At 33.6% G+C, this 21,599-nt stretch overlaps 3 protein-coding genes across 4 annotated transcripts; 2 read left to right on the top strand and 1 right to left on the bottom strand.

The window, feature by feature from the left end:
* Window positions 1-1,022: 1,022 nt before the first annotated feature.
* Window positions 1,023-4,964, bottom strand: LOC108335960 (ankyrin repeat-containing protein At2g01680). Of its 2 annotated transcripts, none has more exons than XM_017572198.2 (3): window positions 4,388-4,964; window positions 2,932-3,341; window positions 1,023-2,088 (listed from the first exon to the last, which is right to left on the bottom strand). In XM_017572198.2, the coding sequence occupies exons 1-3, from the start codon at window positions 4,692-4,694 to the stop codon at window positions 1,219-1,221; spliced, it is 1,587 nt and encodes a 528-aa protein (XP_017427687.1). In that variant the 5' UTR covers window positions 4,695-4,964; the 3' UTR covers window positions 1,023-1,218. The 2 variants fall into 2 exon arrangements, with proteins under 2 accessions (XP_017427687.1, XP_052726055.1); XM_052870095.1 differs by having other exon boundaries at window positions 2,932-3,098; window positions 4,388-4,949.
* A 2,596-nt stretch (window positions 4,965-7,560) lies between these two features.
* On the top strand, window positions 7,561-8,628 carry LOC108335543 (probable calcium-binding protein CML25). Its single transcript, XM_017571580.2, has one exon. It carries the CDS (start codon window positions 7,687-7,689, stop codon window positions 8,281-8,283), a length of 597 nt encoding a protein of 198 aa, XP_017427069.1. The 5' UTR covers window positions 7,561-7,686; the 3' UTR covers window positions 8,284-8,628.
* Window positions 8,629-15,837: 7,209 nt separating this feature from the next.
* Window positions 15,838-18,048, top strand: LOC108336090 (uncharacterized). Its single transcript, XM_017572415.2, has one exon. It carries the CDS (start codon window positions 15,910-15,912, stop codon window positions 17,875-17,877), a length of 1,968 nt encoding a protein of 655 aa, XP_017427904.1. The 5' UTR covers window positions 15,838-15,909; the 3' UTR covers window positions 17,878-18,048.
* The last annotated feature ends 3,551 nt before the right edge of the window (window positions 18,049-21,599 follow it).

Below are 21,599 nucleotides of genomic sequence, written 5' to 3'. Positions count from 1 at the left end.
CACAAATTTTCGATATCCAGTTTCTTTTTAAACAGTAATTAATTACAATTTTAGTTCTGTTTTTAAGCTTATATTTGATTTGTCCAAAACAATTTTGAGCTAACCTAATATCTATTTTTAATTTTAGTTAGCCCCTTCTAACTTTTCTTCCATTTCGAACTCTACTTTTCGTTCTCTTAACCAAATTTTTGAGGGGTTTATGATGGACTTAGGATATAAAATATATAAGCTAGATATTTAGTCCATATTTAATAGAATTTCAAGGATTTTGTAGAATGGAAATCAAGGTTTAGATAGGAATTTAATTTAGTATCCAATTTTTGTAAAACTTGACTTTTGGTTACTAAATTTTGACTTTAAGTTGAAATATGAAGAATGCCACTTTAAAAGTTGTGCATCCCCAAAGTGTCCTTATATCCGGATGACATCAAATCATATCCCACCATGTTGATCAATGAAGGAACACTTCTCTCTTAACCTTGATACATTATAGAGAATTAGCAATATTCCTCTACAGGTTATGTTCAATCAACCATGATTGTTATAACAAGTTTCAATAGCGAGCAAAATATCATTCCTAACTAAAGATTTATTATACACTTATATAATATAATGTTAACCATATATTCAAAGGCCTGTAACATTTTTTGAGGATCATGGGATTTCACTCGGAGATAAGTTTCTCGGTATTCTATATGCAAGAATCATTATTCAATAAGAACTAAAAACCTTAACTACCCTTTATTAAAATGTGAATTATATAAATCTTAACCTTTAATTTAGATTTTTGACATGATATATATGCGTGCGTGTGTGTACAAGTGATAGCTTTCTTGTCCAACGAAATTTTAAGACTCAGAATGACCAGATTAAGGTTCTAAACAACTTTCTGTCCATATCAACTTTATAGAAGAGAAACGTCACACAATTATGCATAATGCGTCATAAGTCAACAAATTAGAATCTAACACAAACCAAATTATGGAGCAGGCAAACCATTATAAAAAATCCAGAGCTGGATGTAAGCCTTAAACCGAACTTTCTTTTTATATTTTTATTTCCATGTACATAAATCTACAGCCGACTTCTGATAATCAGTCTCATGTATTAGCATATCCAACTGATATTCTTGTGTAAGGCTTGCTAGCTGAATCCTAGTGAGTTAACATTTCACTTTCCACATGGGTGGAAGGATATCAACTAAGTTAACAAACTCACTCACAGAGCATATATCTTCTCATGATCAGAATCATATTCCTCCGCATCTGATATGTTTACTGAGTAAGACCATGAGAAAGATTTGCTTCCACTTGGTCTCTTGACTAGTCTCTGAGAATCACCACGGAGTCCAAAACGTCGCCTAAAAACAAAGTAGCACAAGTATGCTAGAGTGCCAAGTAGAATTGGTGCTCCTAAAAGGGTGACACTTATAGCCAGCCATGTTTCATCTCCAACCACCACAAAGCATATAGCAAGAAATGCCCCACAAGTGCAAGCACATGCAGCCCACATTAGCTTATTAATCACTGACACAACCTGCCTTTGAGCCCTTGTATCCCAAGCCACCAAAGTGATTTGAACAACAACAACTGCAAGAGAAATGAAAAGAGCTGTTGCATTCAATAGGCAGAAAGCACTGAAGGCAACATCATGGGCTATGTTTGCCTCTCCTGCCTCCGGTTGCTTCTTTCGGTATTGACCGGGTAAGCTGAACAAGGCCATGAATGCTATTGAGCCAAAGAGAACAGATACTACTGTGACAGAATTGATGGTGTTCTGAACTGCCTCTCTATGAATTTTCTTCAATTCCTTGGCAATACTGGAAACTCGTCTGCGAGTCTTTTCATTCTGTATAAGCTGTGATTGCACCTCATGTTTGATATCACTCACAGCTCTTTTTAGTTCCATGGCTTCATTCACTTTCCCAATATGCCTGGCATGCTTGGCACCACATTCTGTAAGGGCCTCCTTGATTTCCAAAGCTGAATCTCCATATGGCAGTTTATCTGCCAAATCCAAGGCTGTTTCCTTCTGATTATTGATGGCATTGACATCTATAGCTGTGTAAGTTAACAAAAAGCTCACAATCTGAAATAAGAAGAACCATGTGTCAGTGGAGACAGCACAAATTCATTGCAAGAGAGGCAGGCTACAATTTTGAGAGGAAGAACAGCTGTACATGTATTTTGTCTATTATAACAGGGCAAATATGAACCTCATTTTGGATAACATGAACTGCGTATTTGGTTGTGTTATGTACACACAGTTGTCGAACAAATTGCACCAAATACAAATAAGTGATGTAGAAGCTACAGATTTCTGTTTGACTTGGGTCCAAAAGCGTTGAACACTTAACAAAACATGCACAAAGACAATTTGGAGATACACAAACGAGTTTGCATAGGGCATTCCTGAAAATCCAAGATTGGGAATGTGGTGCTATTTTATTGTTACTGTTTTACTATTTTACATCATCACAGGGTTAAAATCCCTTTCCGAGTCATCTATGACTGAGTTATCAATATATGTTTGAATTGCTTCTCCTTGAACTAGATTTTGCAACATATCACTGTTAGCACTCCTGAGTTCAGGGCATCAAGAATATATGTCCGGCTATTGCTAGCTGAAGCACCAACAATCACTTTAAAAGGTATAAACAAATTTTGAATACAAGTATCAGGTAGTTTACGGTTTCAAAAATGCTTGATACCGACAAATATCAGCATACGTCAAACTGAGCATTTATGCTCAAGAATAATGACCAAATGCAAGAATATATAGTGTGCAAGACAGCACTGCGACCTCATATTGTTTATGGTCAAGAAAACTAAGAAGCTAACATAATCATAACAACGCAAGATTGGATGGACCAATTTATACTAAAACTGAAGAAAGCTTGGAATAATGGAAATCAGCTATGGTTCAACTGACCTGTGAACGCACTTTCCTGGTAGCCATGTGAAGAGCAGTGTTTCCCTTCTTATCTCGTTCATTTAATATCGTAAGGTCTGCTTGTAATATCTCTTCCACCACTGAAGTACTTTGTCCTTTCACAGCCATATGCAGTGCAGTTTGACCCTTTTTATCTTTGATGCAGACTATTCCAGAATCACGGGTAATCAGTGCGTTTACAATGCGAAGGATGCCATACCTAGCAGCATTATGTAGTGCAGTTTTGCCATTTTTCCTTACTATCATCATTGAACTCACATCAACATCCAATATTGCATTCACTACATCCAAATGATCTTGAACAGCAGCCAAATATAGGGCACTAGTGTTAGAGGAGTTGCATATCTTACAAACCTCAGGCCAGGTACTCAAAATGTCTTTTACAATATCTGGACAAAGATTCAGACTCAAATATATCAGAATTGAAATCCTTATTTTCATCAACATGGCAGGGAAGTAAATTGCAATGTGATAATTCTCCCTTTGTCTCAATTTTTGTACTTTTTTTTGTTTCCCTCAGTACCTTGCACTCATAAATGAGACACTAATCTCAGTGTCAAAGATGGAGACCTCCCAACATAGGTTTTCTTTCCATTTTAGGACCTATAAATACTATAACAGAAATTGTAGCGAGGAATTTGATAGTGGTAAAACGTTTAGTAACACACTACAGATACTATCCTGAAATTTTAGAGGATGTGCTATAATTTGACCAATGACACTCATGGTGAACGTGATCAATTTAAAAGTATAACAAAAGAGAAAATAAAATCAATATCAAATAAGGCATATATGTAGCAATTCATGGTTCTAGTATAATATTTGATCTTTCAAGTTGATATGTTGAAAAAGGAAAGAAAGAAAAAATGGATCCTAGAAGGTGGAATATGAGGTCTGGAGGGTGTATACCATGAAGTTATGTATGGAAGCTGAAAAGGCAATTCTTAAACACTCCAATTCGCAACATTTGAGAATGGTTTGCCTTATTTTGGATAAATAAGTCTGACAAAACCTTTATGAAGCCCCAGGCTGATGCTAGTGATGTACTTATTTTTCATCCCTGGGAATCTTTACATTAGAAGGCTACAATTACCATGTTTGTTCAGAAAATTCCCCAATCAAAATTGATTATTGGGAATAAGTGCTATCATATTGGGATTAGGGTGCTGTTCACAGATTTATCAAAATACAAACTATAGATTTCAACCCTTTTGAATTCCCTCTAACATCAAAAGCTGCGAACCAAGAGAGCTAAATGCATTGATACCATCTAACAAAACTACCAATCTCATTCTTTTTTAAAAGGGTTTACAGTGAATTGATTCAACAATCCTTCAACAGCAAAATCCATAACCAACTCCAAGAAATGACACAAACCCAATTTAAAAGCCAAAAGGTAGAAATCGAAACTAAAGAACCAGAAGGAAAAACCTACCCAGATGGCCACGTTTGGCAGCGACGTGAAAGGCGTTCATGTCAGAGTTGGCCCTGATCTTCAGCACCTCCAAGTCACACAAACCAAGCAAGAAGCTGAACACCTCACGATGACCAATCTCAGCAGCTATATACAACAAAGTTTCCCCTGCATCGTTCTGCATAGTCATCAACTCCGAAATCACCCCTTCTGACGTGCCCTCACCCTTGCAATTCTTCAGCTGTTCCTTCAGCCCTTGAAGGTCCCCACATCGAACCGCGTTGAAAATGGCTTGGTGGGTTATGAAAGTCATCGCCTTGGTGTCCATAATATACTCCTCCTCCTCCTCCTCCACCTGCACCACCCAGGATTCAACTTTCACTTCTTCTCAACCTCGTTGCGTTGTGATGTGTTGCACTTTATGGGGTGAACCAAAATAGATAGATTTAGATAAAGAAGCAAACTTGAATGAAGAAGAGAAGAGAAGAGGGAGTATCTAAGTTTTGAAGAGACGAGAAGTTGGCAAAGACACGGATTTTTAGTATTATTTGGTATTTATTTGTTTGGTGGTGGAATGGTGGGGTCGTGTTGCACAGAAAATGCATGTGAGTGTGAGTGTTTTTTTGTTTATATAGTAAGCAGATTCATCCTCCATTATCAATGTCTACAGTCCCTCTTCCTTGTCCTCTTCTGGCTATTCGCTTCATCAAAATTGCATTTGCTTCTTCACTAAGCTGCTTTCACTGTCCATTTTCCACGAAACCTACCAGTAAGGCTGGCTGAACAGAAAAAATCCTAAATAAATTTGAGCATACTTTTTTTTATTATGAATTGGATTATCTTAGATAAATAAAATTGAACAAAAAAGATAATTGTGGTCAATAATAGATTAGAGTTTTATAAATATCTCACTCATTCTGAATTTATATTTTAATATTTATAAATACTTAAATATTTTAAATTTCATTTTGAACTATACTATTTTATTAATATTTAGTAGTAAGATATATAAAATCATAATTCATTATAATAGTTATTAATAAAATTATATATATTATTATTTTTAGTTAAAGATTCCTCGTATTTAAATCATTTATTTAAAACAAAAATATTTTTTTTTATTAAAATAACTTAATTTAATATAATTAAATTAAGTTTTATTCTATTTTCTTTCCTTGATGGTATATGTGTTTTCCAGTATGTTAATGAAAAGAATGACACCCTTCATCTTTGAATTCTGAATAAGAAATCAGCTCCTGAAGTATCATAAGATAATAGGATAGAAGCAAAGAAATCTGATTAAGCTTGTAGTAAAATTGTGTTGCAAATCTGATTCTAAATCTGGTTTTTGAATCTAATTTAGGTGTGAGAGATTTGTCAAGATGTTTATCTTTGATGGCTTGATTAAGCTTGCATTCTACTTTAGAATTAAAGAAGCGTGAGGCTATGTTCCATTCCTTCTTCAAAGCATTCTAAAGCCTAGTGCATCTATTTTCTAATTTCAATTCTGAAATCTAATTATACATATTTGAATGAATCATTTAAATATCTATATGAACCAAATCTTGTTGAAATGATGATTAAACGTGAGAAACAGATGGAGTAAGTAATGTTAACTTTGGAGAGTTAAAAGTAGAATAAATTATGTTTAGTTTTTTTGCCCTTTTGGTTTAATGGTTGAATAAAACTTTGTTTTTGCTTGGCAGGAAGTTGTGTAGCAGAGAGAAGTGGCTCAGAAGATTGCCCTTCAAGCTTTAATTGCAGCAGACTTGTATGTTCTTCAAATACGTCACTCATTTCTCAAAAATCAATTCTATTGTCACGTGCCACTTAGGTTCATAATTGTTTTAATTTTTTTATTATTTTCATTATTATTGTATACATATATCATATATCATATATAGATCATATTCTTTGTAATGTTTTATTATTTTCATTATTACTGTATACATATATCATATATAGATTATATTCTTTGTAATCAGATCATATTTCATTATTATTGTATACATATATATTATAAAGATGATATTAAAGATTTTTTATGGTAATTAAATAATTTTTGTAACATAAAAAAAAATTATTTCCAATACCAATGATTTTGTGAAAATTCCTGGAAGTATCGACAGATTTGGAAACTTTCGGTAACTATCGATGATTTTGTAAAAATCCCTATAAGTTTTGAAAATCTCAGTAATTACCAATAGTTTCACCTCTGCAAATGTCAATGATTTTGAAAACTTTAAAAAATAGTAGTAATTTTTTAAAATATCACTGGTAATTATTATCGGTGTTGTTTTTCACAACGGTTTTCAAATGTATTTAAATGAAATTAAAATAGTCCGTAATGTAAAAAGAAAAATCCTCATAAAATTGGACATTTTTGAAGTGAAAGGAAAAAATAAGATTTAGAAAAGTAGCTAATTATGTTGCGCTTATTTTTTAACTTTTTTTATGTTTTCAGTCATTACATTTAAAATTACATTAATTCTTTTAACTTTAATTTTATTGATTGTAACTGAAATTAATTTTCTTACAAATAATCATAACAGCATTTAAAAGTAAAACGTAATAAGAATTGACACCAATTTCATTGTAACCCAAAGGAAGCCTTTGTTAAAATATATAAAAGAAAGAATTTAATGTTGTATCAGAAAAGAAAAACTTAATTATGCTTTATTTCCTTTATAAATTTACGTACTTTAAATAAGATTTTTTTTATTGAATGTTATTTTTTTTATAATTGTCTTTTTGTTTCTAACTTCTAAATGTTAAAAAAAAAAAACAAAGTTAAACATTTAACATAACAAACATTTTAAACAAAAGCTAAGTTTAAAATATCAAATTTATAATAAAGCTAAACAAAAATCAGAAATAATTAATCTCCACTTGAGATACTAAAATTAGAGTGAGGAATGAATGAACAGAAATTATATATACTTTGACACTTCCCTAACTCCTACCCAGTTGACAATATACTTTTAGGGTATTATCCAAATTAGGAAAACTATTTTTTTAGATATAAAAGAAGAAAAGAATGAATATTTATAATGTTTGAAATAAAAAAAATAAAAAAAGAGGTAAAATATTATGACGCTAGAAGAAATTATGATGATTAACGTAGTGTTGACCTAACAACCCTGTTCCTGAAAAAGCTGGATTCACGCATAAATGGTTGTTAATATAGAAAAACAAACACTAGCCACTCCTCTTTGCTTTCCAATAATAACATTCACAGTTTCTCCTCTCTGCACAAGAAGGAGTTCTTTCTCTGATTTTCTTCGACGTTTGTTTCCACCACGCGTCCAAAAAAAAACATCATGGGCCTCAGATCTCTCTTCGGCAAGAAGAAAAAACTGCCCAAGACAACCTTGTCAAAGTCGTCATCGTCATCGTCCAAATCATCGTTATCCATGTCACTGCTTTCATCGCCGCTACCGCAACCACCGTCATCATTGTCACTGCTGCAAAATCATTCACGTGCCCCCATCACGGTGGAGTTGGAATATGTCTTCAGAAAGTTCGATGCAAACGGGGACGGGAGAATCTCGTCGTCGGAACTGGGGTCCATGATGAAGTGCCTCGGCCAACATGCCACCGAAGAGGAGGTTTTCAGAATGATCCAAGACGTTGATTGCGACGGCGATGGGCACATCAATTTGCAGGAGTTCATCGAGTTAAACACCAAGGGTGTGGACTCCGACGAGGTCCTTGAGAATCTCAAAGAAGCTTTCTCCATTTTCGACATCGACGGCAACGGCTCCATCACCGCGGAGGAGCTCCACATGGTCATGGCGAGCCTCGGCGATGAGTGCTCCATCGACGAGTGCCGCAGAATGATCGCCGGCGTCGACGGTGACGGCAACGGCATGATAAATTTCGAGGAGTTTAAGATCATGATGACAGGGAACACATAAATGAATGAACATAATCGACCCATCGAATCAAAAAAGGTTTTTTTTTGTTCAAAACTTTTGGTCTCAAAATTTTGTTTCTGTTCGTTCGCTTCTTTCTTTCTTTTTCCCTCGACAAATCAACGTGGATAGATGCGTGTGGGTGGGTGCGCGTGTTTCCTTAGTTGTTGTTTTTTTGTTTTTTATTCATCAATTTATTTCGAGGGAAATCAAAGAGGTGTAAGTGATTCGATTTTATGGTATCATTATTATATGCTGTTTCCTTCCTCTTTCAATATTTTAAACTCGATTTATTTTCCTGAGTAAATTAATAATACAAAATAATGAACAATATAGATGTGTAAAAGTTATTCCTTTTCATTGCGATAAGAAGAACATTTTTTTTGGTGTATTCGAAATTGGTTGATGTAATAATCTTCTGTGTGAATATGTACCAACTACTACTTAAAATGAATATGAATTTGAGTAGTAGTTGATCTTCTGGATGTAACATCGCATTTGAGGATTTAGTATGTGTACTATATGAAATATATCGATCGGAGTTAATGGACATTCATGGATAATTATCAAGTATTAATAGGTCAGATTACTCAACAAAAATCCCCGTTCAAAGCAGGAAGTCAGAAAAATGGCTCCTGCCTCAGGACCGCTTGGGGAGAAGTCAGAAAAATGGCTTCAGAAATTCCCACTCAAAGCAGGAAGTCAGAAAAATGACTCCTTCCTCAAGCCGCTCGAGGGAAGTCAGAAAAATGGCTTCAAAAATCCCCGCTCAACGTAGGAAGTTAGAGAATGACTCTTGCCTCAGAACTGCTCGGGGGAAGTCAGAAAAATGGCTTCAAAAATCCCGGCTCAACACAGGAAGTCAGAAAAATGACTCCTGCCTCAAGCCGCTCGGGGAAAAGTCAGAAAAATGGCTTCAGAATAAAGAACAGATCCAAAGAGAACTCCTAGAGTTTGCCGCTCAATACATAGAGCAATGAAGACTTAAAACATCGAAGATAGACTCCCTAAATACAACGTGAGCGATCTCTTTTAAAGTTCATAATAATCCCTACGCACCTCTTTTAATAAAGAGCTTGCTCGGACTTGGGGGGTTTTTGTACTATATGAAATATACCGATCTGAGTTAATGGTCATTCATGGGAAATTATCAAGTATTAATAGGTCATATTACCTTACGCTCTACAAATATACGGTATTAATTTGCCACAAACTCTATAAATAATACAACTGATGTCAGGTACAATCATCTTCTTCTATACTAATAAAATATAGACCTCTTTATGAAACATATCTGACTTGCGTCGGAGTGTCTTCTACAGGTCAACCACCAATCGGGAAAGATTACTTGAAGAGTTGGTCGATCGGAGCATAGCAACGAAGGACGACCTACCCTAGACAAATGTAACCGAAACAGTATGAAATTTGGACAAGTAAACATAAACCAATAATCTTCATTTCGTAGGGGATGAAATTGGACTTGATAAGCCTTATTTATGTTGTCGAGGTTGCAAATATGATTAGTAAATTCCATTAGTAGTATATGAGAATATGCACAAATAGACAAGGGAGACAATTTGCTTGAAAGTGAGCTAAGTGATGTGAATCCAGAAGCATGAATTTGTTTTACGAATCTATCTAGGTTGGAATGCTAATAAACAAGAAATTTGTAAAATTGTTTAAAACAAGAAAACGGAAATAGATAATGAAATTAAGCGAAAATTGAAAGATGTCACACTTCCAAGGATCTAAGAGTTTAAACACAAAAAGAAATGAAATACCTTCGATAAAACTCAGGGAACAAAGTTGCATGATATTTACCTATTAAAAAGTTCCACCAACTTAATGAGCTTACAATATTTGAAGCCTTCAATGAATGTTTCGAACGACCAAAAAACTTATTTGAGAATATAGCAAGATGTGTTCCTGACTCCATCAACATTAACAGGAGAACCAGTGCATTGGAAAATTGTCTTTTGATTAGTGTCTTAGACAGCTTGTAACTACCTTAGAAGTTCATTATATGATTTTTTCTAATCACCACACTTCATTGCAAGCGCTTTTTGTTTTTCTATCCATGCTTTTCTATAGTACACAAATACCTAAAATAAGTTTTGAGCTTTGCAATCAAACTTTTTATCGTAATTGATTTGTTGGTCCTTACAAAATTCAACATGATACACGCTATTTGATTTGAATCAAGATTGGTATGATCTTCAGAGAGTATTGTTGACAAAAAAGTGTGAGGCACTTTCTTTGTTTCCAAATAATGTTGTACTTTGTTATAGCATGCCCGTAAACGCTATCGATGAAATACCTGAAAATTACTAGAAGGGGGAGGAGGGTTGAATAATCTTAATGAAAATTTTTTTACAATCCTTCAGACATAGCACATTATCGAGCTTTGGAATTTTCTTTTAAAAACTTAAACGCTCAACTTGATAAATATGAATAAACGATAATGATTTTTGACATGCTATTCAAAATATATATCCTGCAGTGTTTTGTAAGAACTTCTTTATGAAAATTAAATGTTTTAGCTTGGAAGATTCTTGTGTTTAGAGGTAAAGCACAGGTGTAGGTTTTTGTAAGAGGACCGTTTGGATAAGAGAAGAGATAATTGCATAAGTGTTTTTATAGTGGTTCGCTCCAACTGAGCTACGTCTAGTCTCCTCCACAGAGGGTTCTACTAGAATCTTCATACGATTACACATGAGTATTAGCACCACTCTTGGTCTCTGAGTGCGAAAATGAAGGGTGGGGAATGAAGCTTAAGTGTCTCAATTTTGTTTTTCTATGCGCTCTCTCTTATTTTTCCTCGTCCCTCTTCTTTTTCATTTGTTTTTTTAACCTCAAACACCTTGGAAGGAGGTAAGGGATGGAGGATGAACTTATTTTCCTTATGGTGGAGGGTAATCTCATTGGTAAGGCCATTATGCATGATTTTCTCATTGGTAATCTCACAAATTATTTTATCTTTATAGTTCCCTATACAAAGCTTGACCTCCATTTGTTGGTTTACTCTTAAATCCCCTCCTTCATTGAGTCATTGAAGCTTATAAGGTCTTGGGTGGGGTTTGATAGTAAGGCTCAACTTTTCTACCAACCTTGTGCTACAACAATTGTAACACGACCCACTATCCACAATGAGAGAACATGTTTTATTGGAAATTTTACATCTTGTATGAAAGATGTTCTTTCTTTGGGTTAGGGTTTGAGGATGAGATTGGTTCTTGAGAATTTTTCTTATCATAAGAAGATCTCCTTCACAAGCAAAAGGAATCTTTTCCTTCACTTTCTTCCTCACTCTCACTTGTACACTCCCTTAAGATGATTGTTCTTTTTGTGGGGCATTGAGATGCAATATGTCCTCTCCTTAGACACATAAAACACTTAATGCCACTTGTGCTCTTAGAGGATGTTGATCCCTCTTTTGGTTTCTCAAACTTCCTAGGGGGTTCCTCTTTTTTCACTTGTTTTCCCTCCTTCTTGATGTCTCTCTTGACATTACAACTAGAGTGGATAGTTTTCAAACCTTTTCTCAAAAGTTGTTGCTTTACCTTAATGCAAATTTGTACCAAGTCATTTAAGTCTTGGTAGGACAACAATTTCACTTTATCTCTAATTTCAAGGTTGAGACCACTTAGAAACCTAGAAAATGTGGTCTCTTCCTTCTCTCTAAATCTCGCCTTCATCATGTAGAGCTCTATCTTTTGCCTATAACTTTTTATGCTCATGTCTTTTTGTTGGAGCCTTTGGAGTTTGTTCATTAGTTCTCTATGATAGTATGAGGGAATGTGCCTTCTTCTCATGGCACTATTCAAGTCATTCCAATAGGTGACTTGCGGAAAGTTAAAGAGTCTTCTTTCTCTTACAAGGAAGGTCCACCAATACATGGTATTTTCTTTGAAACTCAAAATGGATATGGTGACTTTTCTCTCCTCACTCACACATATAATGACTTTCAAAGAGTTGTTTTACTTTGATTTGCCAATCTAAGTACATACATTCTACATACCTTAGTGATGGTTGAGTGTATTTAAAACTTTTAATTTGAGTTTTGCGTGCATGCTTATTTAGGTTGCATTTTCCATCTTTTCTTATCATTTAAAGCTTGTTCCAATCACTGCATCTGCGTGAGCACGGTAAAATCTGATAAGCTGTTTTGATACCAGTAAAAGATGCTACAAAATTTGTGACTTTTAGGTTTGCATCATGTTCCTCCATTCACTCTGCATTCTAGCTTCGTTCCTTCCTTTAGCAAGGTAATCTAGGCTAGTTACATACATAACATCCATGTTACAATGTTCATAACCCAACATCGTGGCAGTCTGTTTTACATTATGTTTTTACTAATTTGAATTATGCATTTTAAGCATCCTAGTTCACCTCATCCCATGCATTTGCATTGCATTGATCACTTAAAATTCTTATTGCATAATAAAATAATTTCAATCTGCATTTCGCATTCACATTTGTAAAGTAAATAAGCTGTTAGGTTCCAGTGGTGTGTTAATATAGAGCATCATCCATCTTTCATTATCAATCCTAGGATTAGCATCCTGCACTTAATTAGTTCATTTGATAGCTTAAACTAGGTTCGCTATATGTTTTGCATTTCAAATTCATAATTCAACATTTGTCCTCTACATTGTCTAAAAAGAAAATTTATACATGTATTGCATAATAGAATACATTGTTATAGGCATTTAAGATTCTGCATTTACTATGATATTTTTGACCGTGCATGAATTTAAGTTTTAGATAGAGTCATTCATTCATTATTTTTTTTCTTTTTCCTCATTGCATTTTCTTAACAAGGTTAAGTATACAAAAATAAAGCTTAATATGTCCACGGATTGATTTTGAGTCTTTTCACTATTATACATTAATTAGGAGGATTTTCTTCGTTTGTTAGTCTTTTTGCGACTATAAAGCAAGTTAACAAGCACCCATTAAAGACACGTCAAGTTGTGTGTTAGTCAAGAAAAACTCACTCAAGAGAAAATTTAAAATAATAAAAATCTTGACTCTCTTCTCTAATCTCATAAGGAATCTCTCTGTTTCACATTCTCACTTTCACTACTACATCTCCTCAAAACTCACTCAAGACAAAATTTAAATAAGAACAAAAAAAGAAAAGTTTAAGTTTATTTATTGTTAATATGTTGATAATCATTATTAATTATACAAATAATTAGAAATTGTTTACTCAATTATTTATTCAAATGTTAATTTTCAACTTAAGTAATAATAATAATAATTATTATTATTATTGTAATTATTATTAGTATTATTATTATATTAATGATTGTTAATCAATTGTATTATTTACCTTTGTTTTGTTAAAATACAACTTAAATATATCTTTCATTTAGGATGTTTTAATTTGTATAACAAGTCATGATTAACCAAAAAGCATACTCAATATCAAAATAAAAAGCATACCGACTCCCATCCCTCATTGTGCTTTATTTCCTTCTTCTTATAATAAACATATAAGTACGCAAGAGGGTCATTATTTTATGATTTAAATATATTTTTAGTTAGGTAAAAATTATAAAATTTTAATTTTAGTTTCCATGATTTTTTTTAAAGAAGCTTTGGTTTAACCTTGGCAGATTCCAAAAGTTTTAAGTTTCAGAACCAAATTTAAATCAGTATTTTAATTTATAGAAGATAGATGATAACTAATAAAGTAGTAATTTTTATCACAATAAGTTTTTTTTTTATAAATTTATCTTTAAATATGAACTGAAACACTAATTTGCAAAGAAAGTAACTTTAATTATGATATATTTTCAACTATTAATTTATTTTGAAGAAAATAGTAACATTTAATTTAAAGATAAGATAAAGAAGATAAATAAATATATATATATATATATATATATATATATATATATATATATGTCTATATATATATATATATATATGTCTATATATATATATGTCTATATATATATACACACACACGAAAGATAATTTGAAATAAGTAAGAGATATTTCTTTTGTGAAAATAATGTTTCAAATATAATCTATAAATAAATAAAATTATTAGGAGAATAGTACGTAATTATTTATTTATTTTATTATATTTAAACTAAAAATAATAATTTACAATTACAGATTGCATAAAAAAATTTAAAATACTTCCTGTAGTTACTACAGTCATTAACAATAAGATTAAGATCCAATACAAGACTTGATAATTATATCTTATGCTGTGTCAACATTTGATACCTAAAAATATTTCACATCCCTTCTTAAATATATATTATTATTTTTCTATTTTAAAATATTTTAAACAACATCATATAATAATTTCAAATTTTAGAAGATCAAAATAAAAGAAAAGTATTCTACAAAACTAAAACCAAAATTTACTCATAAATGGTTAATTTCAAATTTGATGAAAGACAAAACTAAAACACATTTTTTGTATTTAAAAGTATAGTGATTATTTTATTTTAATTTAAAATTTTTATAACTAAAAGGATGCGTTCAACCATATGGACCACGTGTGAACGATGAGATTAGTTCCATTATTCTTTTCTGGCTTTTCTTATTGGCTATTTATTATTGATCCAAAATTGTGTATATATTTGTTCGTTATTTAGATTTATCCATAATTGTGTATATATAAAAGAAAACTTTATTTTTGGTAAAAATAAGGAAATAGATGAAATGTTTATTCATCATCCATAGTTTAATTTTTGTTTACAAAATGAAACATTTAAAAGTGAAAAATAACTCAAATAAGGAATGTATTAAGATAGATTAAAGTAAGAATAAGATTAAGATTAAGAAGACGCAATTTTATTTGAATATTTTCTTATTCCAAGTTGAAATTAAGATTTTTTTATTAAAATAGTAAATTTAATGTCAAAATTATAAAAATAGGTAATTTTTTTAAAAAAATATATATGAAAATAAGTAAGTCATACGAGGGTAAGACCACTTTAAATGAAAAAGTTGTATACTGTCCCCGCAATCTTCTTAATTAATTTATCATAATTGAAAATCATTCACAACTTAAACTTGGAAGTTGTTAAGAAAGTGCATGAATTTCATTTGGAAGTTGTCAAAAGGTACACAACTTCTAATTAAATTATATAAAATGCTCTGTCAAACTCTGCACATACTCCATCAAATTCTTGGTATGCTCAAAATATCCATTTTTATACTTCATAAGATAAGTTCGATTACAATACGTGTTTTACTTAAACTTATATATTCTATTAAATTAATTAGAAATCGTTAAAACTTTGATTATTTTAAAATTGATTACGGATTAAAAAACAAAAATCATATAAAAAAATATATAACTTCTTTATTTAAAATTTAAAATCGTGTAAAATAATGCAAAACTTACCTATCTTTATAACTTTTTCAAAATTTGTCTATTTCTAAATTTTTTTATCAAATTTGCCTACTTTTGTATTTTTTATTTAAAAAAAAACTAATATCAAAGATGGGTTCTAGGAATGTTGAGAATCCTACGTAATTGCAGACGCAAAAAAGTCCAAGATTAACACTTTTAAATACCGAAGCCAAACTTCAACAAACCACAACAGCATCCTCATCCACTTCACTCCACACTCATCTTCACTCTCACTCACTCACACAATGTTGCCACCTGCAGGAACCGTCGTGTTCAACACCGTCGGAAGGACCCAATACGGTTTCGACGTTTTCACCGTTGACCTTCACCACCACCTCCCTCCACCCCACGCCGCCACAGACCACCGCCTCACTGATGGTCTTTCAATTAATTTTAACGGCCAATTCATCAGTCCCCAAAACGACGTCATCTTCGTCTCCGAACGAACTGGATCGCCCCGTTTCTATGTTACCCGACCCGATAATAAACCCCAACCTCTGTTATTTCTCCCCAACGCCCTTTTCCTCGATCGCCCCATTTTTAGAAACGGAAAGCTCTACTTCGTTTCCACGCACGACCATCGCGATGACGTTTTTACTAGCTGGAGCGCCGTTTACTCCTCCGCCGTCGAGGAGGGCGCCATCGCCACAGTCACTAGACTCACCCCGATCGGCGAGGTGGACTACAGTCCCGCTTTATCCCTCACTGGGAAATTCCTTGCTGTCGCATCTTACCGCTCTCGCCGGTGGCAGAGCAACGATTTCCGCGAACTCCAAACGGAGATTGTGGTTTTCCCCGAGGCCGACCCTGGAAGACGAGTCACTGTGAGCGAACGTGGGAGCTGGCCAACGTGGTCGGGAGATTCAACGATTTTCTTCCACAAAATCGCCGAAGATGGATGGTGGAGCATCTTCCGCGTCAATTTAACCGATTCAGATGATATATCTGTATCGGAAAACTCGAACTCGCCTATTCGCGTGACACCACCGGGGTTGCACTGTTTTACTCCGGCAGCTTTCCACGACGGGAAGCGAATAGCAGTCGCAACTCGCCGGAAAGAGACCGGCTTCCGGCACGTCGAGATTTTCGATACCGAATCGCAAATGTTCCAACGAATCACTGAAGATATAAATCCTACTTTCCACCACTACAACCCGTTCGTCTCGTTGGACTCTCGCCAACTCGGGTACCATCGATTCAGAGGCGAGTCAACTCAGGGCGAGTCAAGCTACCCGCACCTCGATAAAGTTCTCTCTCCGGTTCACGATTTACAGTTACTCAGACTTAACGGTTCGTTTCCTAGCTTCTCCCCTGACGGCGATTTCATCGCTTTCAATCACAGCTTCGATGTTACGGGCGGAGTTAAAATCATTAGATCAAACGGTTCTAATCGCTGGACTTTACTCAAAGGGCGAACGTGCTTCCACAACGCGTGGAGCCCAACGGAAAAGAACGTGATATACACCTCCATAGGTCCAATCTTCGAGTCCGTTTCCAAAACGGTTCAAATCGGTCGTATTGAATTCGATCCGGCTCATTTAACAAACGACCGTGAAGAGGTTCCGTTCAAACTAACGATGCTCACGAGAGAGGAGACAGGGAACAACGCGTTTCCCTCGTGCTCCCCTGACGGAAAGAGTGTGGTGTTCCGGTCAGGGAGGTCGGGGAACAAGAATTTGTACATAGTTGATGGCGTTGAGGGGGAGTTCAACGGCGGGTTACGGAGGTTGACGGAGGGGCCGTGGATCGATACGATGCCGTGCTGGTCACCGAAAGGGGATTGGATAGCGTTCTCGTCGAACAGGCATGAGCCGGAGAACAGTGAGGTGTTTGGGATTTATTTGGTGAGGCCGGATGGGAGTGGGTTGCGGAGGGTGGAGGTGGCGAAAGGGGTGGAGGGTGAGAGGGAGAGGTTGAATCACGTGTGCTTCAGTGGCGACGGAGAATGGCTGGTGTTCACAGCGAACTTGGGTAGCGTGACGGCGGAGCCGATTGGGTTGCCGAACCAGTTTCAGCCGTATGGGGATCTGTACGTGGTGAAAGTGGATGGGAGTGGGTTGAGGAGGCTGACGTGTAATGCCTATGAGAATGGAACGCCCACGTGGCACCATGCGGAGTTAGTTCTGTGTGGTGAAAGTGACGGTGATGATGAAGATTGGGATAAATTGAAGGGTGAGTTTGCAGAACCACTTTGGATAACGTGTGACCTTTGATTTCTTTGTGTTCACCACTGTTGTACTGTATTGTAGTGCTAATGTTTCATGTCATGGGAAATAAATTTGGATTTCTTTTTTAACGTGTCGCAATGAGGAATTTACCTGTATGTCCTTGCTTTGAATTCAACATGCAAGATCATCTTTGAATGCCAATGACTTTTACTTTTACCTTGGACAACATAGTTTATAACTTCCGGTGATAATAATTTTTTTATAATATTTTAATATTATTTACGTGTTATTTTGTAATTGATTCATATTAGTGTTTATAATTATTATTGATTGTGAAATACTTTTTGTATCTTACCTAGTAAAGACCGAACGGTTAACATTCGGCACTGTTCGATCTATTCAAGCTCGTCCGATTCATCCGCTACACTCAACCAGATTAAAGATTGGGTTACAATTGGGTCAGCGTTTAAGTTATTGGGCCAATAGTCCAGCATATGATAAAATAATCAAGAATATCTAATTAAAGATATTGATAAGTTGTTTATCAATAACCAAGAGCTGAGGCTCTTCAAATCACATGTCTAACTTGAGCGTCAGAGTATCTTTTGCATGTACCTCCCCCTGGAGCACGAAGGCAACCGATCGGCCAAGACTGAAGTGACCGAATGGCCTAGACGGAAGTCGAGCGATCTAAACGAAAGGAGCAAGTGGAACTCATGATTCAAGCGTCAGAAAGGTTTGTGTCTCAGTTACAAAAATATTTACGAAAACATTTTTAAACCAATCACATAATGACACATAAATGATATTAAAATGTTATCAAAATTAGTACTGTAACGTGACAGAAGATTCTAACATCATGTTGTGCATAACTCATGCTCTCGAGATTATAATTGTGTTGATGTAGCACGATGAGAAATATTGGAGATAATCAATTATTCATAAACACAATTATTACATTCAAAAGCAACATAATTATGTATATACCTATAATAATTATGTAACTCTTTCCAACACAATAATCAATTATGTTTTTCAGTCTCTGTGTTGCATAAATTATTTGAAAGATGTGTCTATTATTGGTATGAGTGATTTTTGCAGAGATTGTAAAGGTCTTTTTTCTTTTATTAATTTGAAAAAGCTCTATTAATCTCACCATCTTTGATTAGGATATATTTACATGGTTTAAATACGTACACCACAAAAGAGTACGATAATAATGTCACTTAAAATTATAAATTTTAACGACTAAAAATCGTCAAATGAAATTTTAGATAATTAAAATAATTATCAAAGCTATATATGTCAAAAATAATTTATGATAGAAATGTTTTAACTACTGATACTTTTTATTAGAAAATAATAAAAATTCTATGAGTAAAAAACTACTATAAAATTATTCTTTTATAATCTTTTATTATATTGAAACAATTAATTTTTTTATAAAATGTATTATATTTTATTATCATTTAACAACACTTATTAAAACTTTAGAAGCGTGACAAATTATTTAAATTTATTTTATCTTTTCAATTATTATTTTGTTTACTAATTTTATAATAAATAATTAAATTATCTATTTTATTTAAAATTATGTTTTTAAGATGATAAAAACAGTATTAATAATTAAGATAAACATAAAATCATAATTAAATGTTTTAAGTTTTGTCCTAAATAAACATAATTCCACTTTGTAACCAAAATCAATTTACAAGATAAACTATATAACAAAACAATAAATGTAGACAAGATAAACTATATAACAAAACAATAAATAGAGACAAGGTTAGGGATGGCTAATGTTGAAGGAAAACTTTATCATGAGTAACAACACAAGAGAAGTGTGTAGTTTTAAAGTGAGTGGCATTATTTGATAACCACCAATATGTAAAGTATGTTCCTTTATACATATTGAAGAATGATAATAATAATAATACGATACAAGGTACAAGAATCTAGGAAATCATGGAAAAATTAGAAGCCCAAACCACTACAAGTGTGTAAGACAAATAAGTTATACTAGGAACTTTTAGTCTCTAAAAATAAAAGTAAAAGTGAAGGTACTGTGTACTGTTTGATGGCATACCCATTATAATTATATATAGCTAAATATTTTTTTAGAAGAATTGAAGTTATACACAAAAGATGGGTTTAGACTCTTTCTCTTGAGTCATCACGAGGCTTTTAGAGTAGGAATAATTTTGGGTCTTATATTTTGTATCAAGTAATCTAAAATTTTTTTAGACTTTGTATTATAGGTCAGGTAGTGTATGATTTAATTTGGGTCTTGTATTTTGGATTAAGTAGTATAGATTTTTTAAACCACTTAAGTCAACAAAGGTTAATGTTTACCCACGTCCATAATAGGTGATGACCAAGTGGTCAAAGTTTTTAACCTAACTTGGTGGACAAGAGTGTGAGACATCCCACATATGTGAGTATAACCATATATCATGCCCTCGTTGGAAAATAGTTTTCATAGTTAATCATGTCACCCTAAGAATGGAGAAGATTTTTCACAAGTAGTGGTTACACGTTTTGATAGTAACCTCCTCAAGCTAGGTTGAGCCAAAGCATGAAGAAATGTTATGGTGATGATGAAAGTGCAAAAACAATGGTGTAAACGGGGAAGGATGCACACAATTTTAGTGATTTAGTGATGGTGGGATGGTGTTTGGTGGTGCCCTTAGAGATGTTAGGTCAACTCTTAGAGGAAGGTGACCCGAGGAGACCATATGAGATGTTTTAGCCTTGACTTTAAAGACTTTAGAGACTAAGAGAATGACTCAATATTTTGACAATATTTCATTACTAATCTCAAAGTGAGAATACAAGAGTAGTGATACCTCTATTTATAGACTAAAAACTAAGTGTTATCTACTAAAAACTAAGTGTTATCTACTAAAACTTGGTGTTATCTACCAAGATTTAATTGTGCTTGTCATAGACATTGACAAAACACATAACTTAACAAATAAAAATTACACATCACCACAAGTAAAATAATTATTGAATCAATGAGTTCATATTCAAACCTATTCAAATAAAGACTTATAATTATTAAAATATTCCTATAAATATAACTGTATTTAAATTTTTGACTTTTACTTTTCACATTAATTATATTTTAACCACTTTTTGACTCTTAAGTATTGACTTGAGTATACGTAAGTAAATCAAGAATGAAAGACTCAAACATGTAAAAAAAAAAGAAACAAAAAATCAAAATGTCAATGTGAACTTGGATTTCGACGTCTATGAACTGTGGTTTCTTCTGAATTTGAGAGTTTCATATTGATTCTCGTGCTTTAGCAGAATTCTTCGTTCTAAGCTTCGACCATTTTCTGCTTCGAAAAATGTGAAGATAACAAGAATAGGGAAAGTTACTGGCACCCGCACGCGTTCTTGATGCAGTTCGTTCATGGTGAATAAGTTTTCCTAACAAAAAAATCAAGGTTTAATGTTTCAATAGGTCACTATTTTTGTTTAGAATTTGAAATAGGTCCTTTATTTTTTGGCGTCTCAATTAGGTCCTTATTTTTGTTAATTTGATGCAAATAAATTCTTTCCGTCAATTTCATCAAATGACGTTTAATGAATGTGTGACGTGGCTTGAGAACAGTATTGACACGTGTAAGGCCACGTCACATATTCATTAACGCTGTTTGATGAAATTGACGGAAAGGATTTATTTGCATCAAATTAACAAAAATAAGGACCTAATTGAGACGCCAAAAAATAAAGAGACCTATTTCAAATTCTGAACA

Source organism: Vigna angularis, chromosome 10, assembly GCF_016808095.1.
Source record: "Vigna angularis cultivar LongXiaoDou No.4 chromosome 10, ASM1680809v1, whole genome shotgun sequence".
Classification (NCBI taxonomy): Eukaryota; Viridiplantae; Streptophyta; class Magnoliopsida; order Fabales; family Fabaceae; genus Vigna; species Vigna angularis.
Note: the sequence above shows the minus strand (reverse complement) of the source record. Positions and strands in the feature narration are given on the sequence as shown.

Bases quoted from the DNA above. Each gene is read 5' to 3' on its own strand.
- LOC108335960 (XM_017572198.2), bottom strand. From the start codon at position 4,694: ATGGACACCAAGGCGATGACTTTCATAACCCACCAAGCCATTTTCAAC. The intron at 3,342-4,387 runs GTAGGTTTTTCC...ATCTTTGTCCAG, and splicing joins TGCCAAACGTGGCCATCTGG to ATATTGTAAAAGACATTTTG. The intron at 2,089-2,931 runs GTCAGTTGAACC...TTCTTATTTCAG, and splicing joins CCAGGAAAGTGCGTTCACAG to ATTGTGAGCTTTTTGTTAAC.
- LOC108336090 (XM_017572415.2), top strand. From the start codon at position 15,910: ATGTTGCCACCTGCAGGAACCGTCGTGTTCAACACCGTCGGAAGGACC.
- LOC108335543 (XM_017571580.2), top strand. From the start codon at position 7,687: ATGGGCCTCAGATCTCTCTTCGGCAAGAAGAAAAAACTGCCCAAGACA.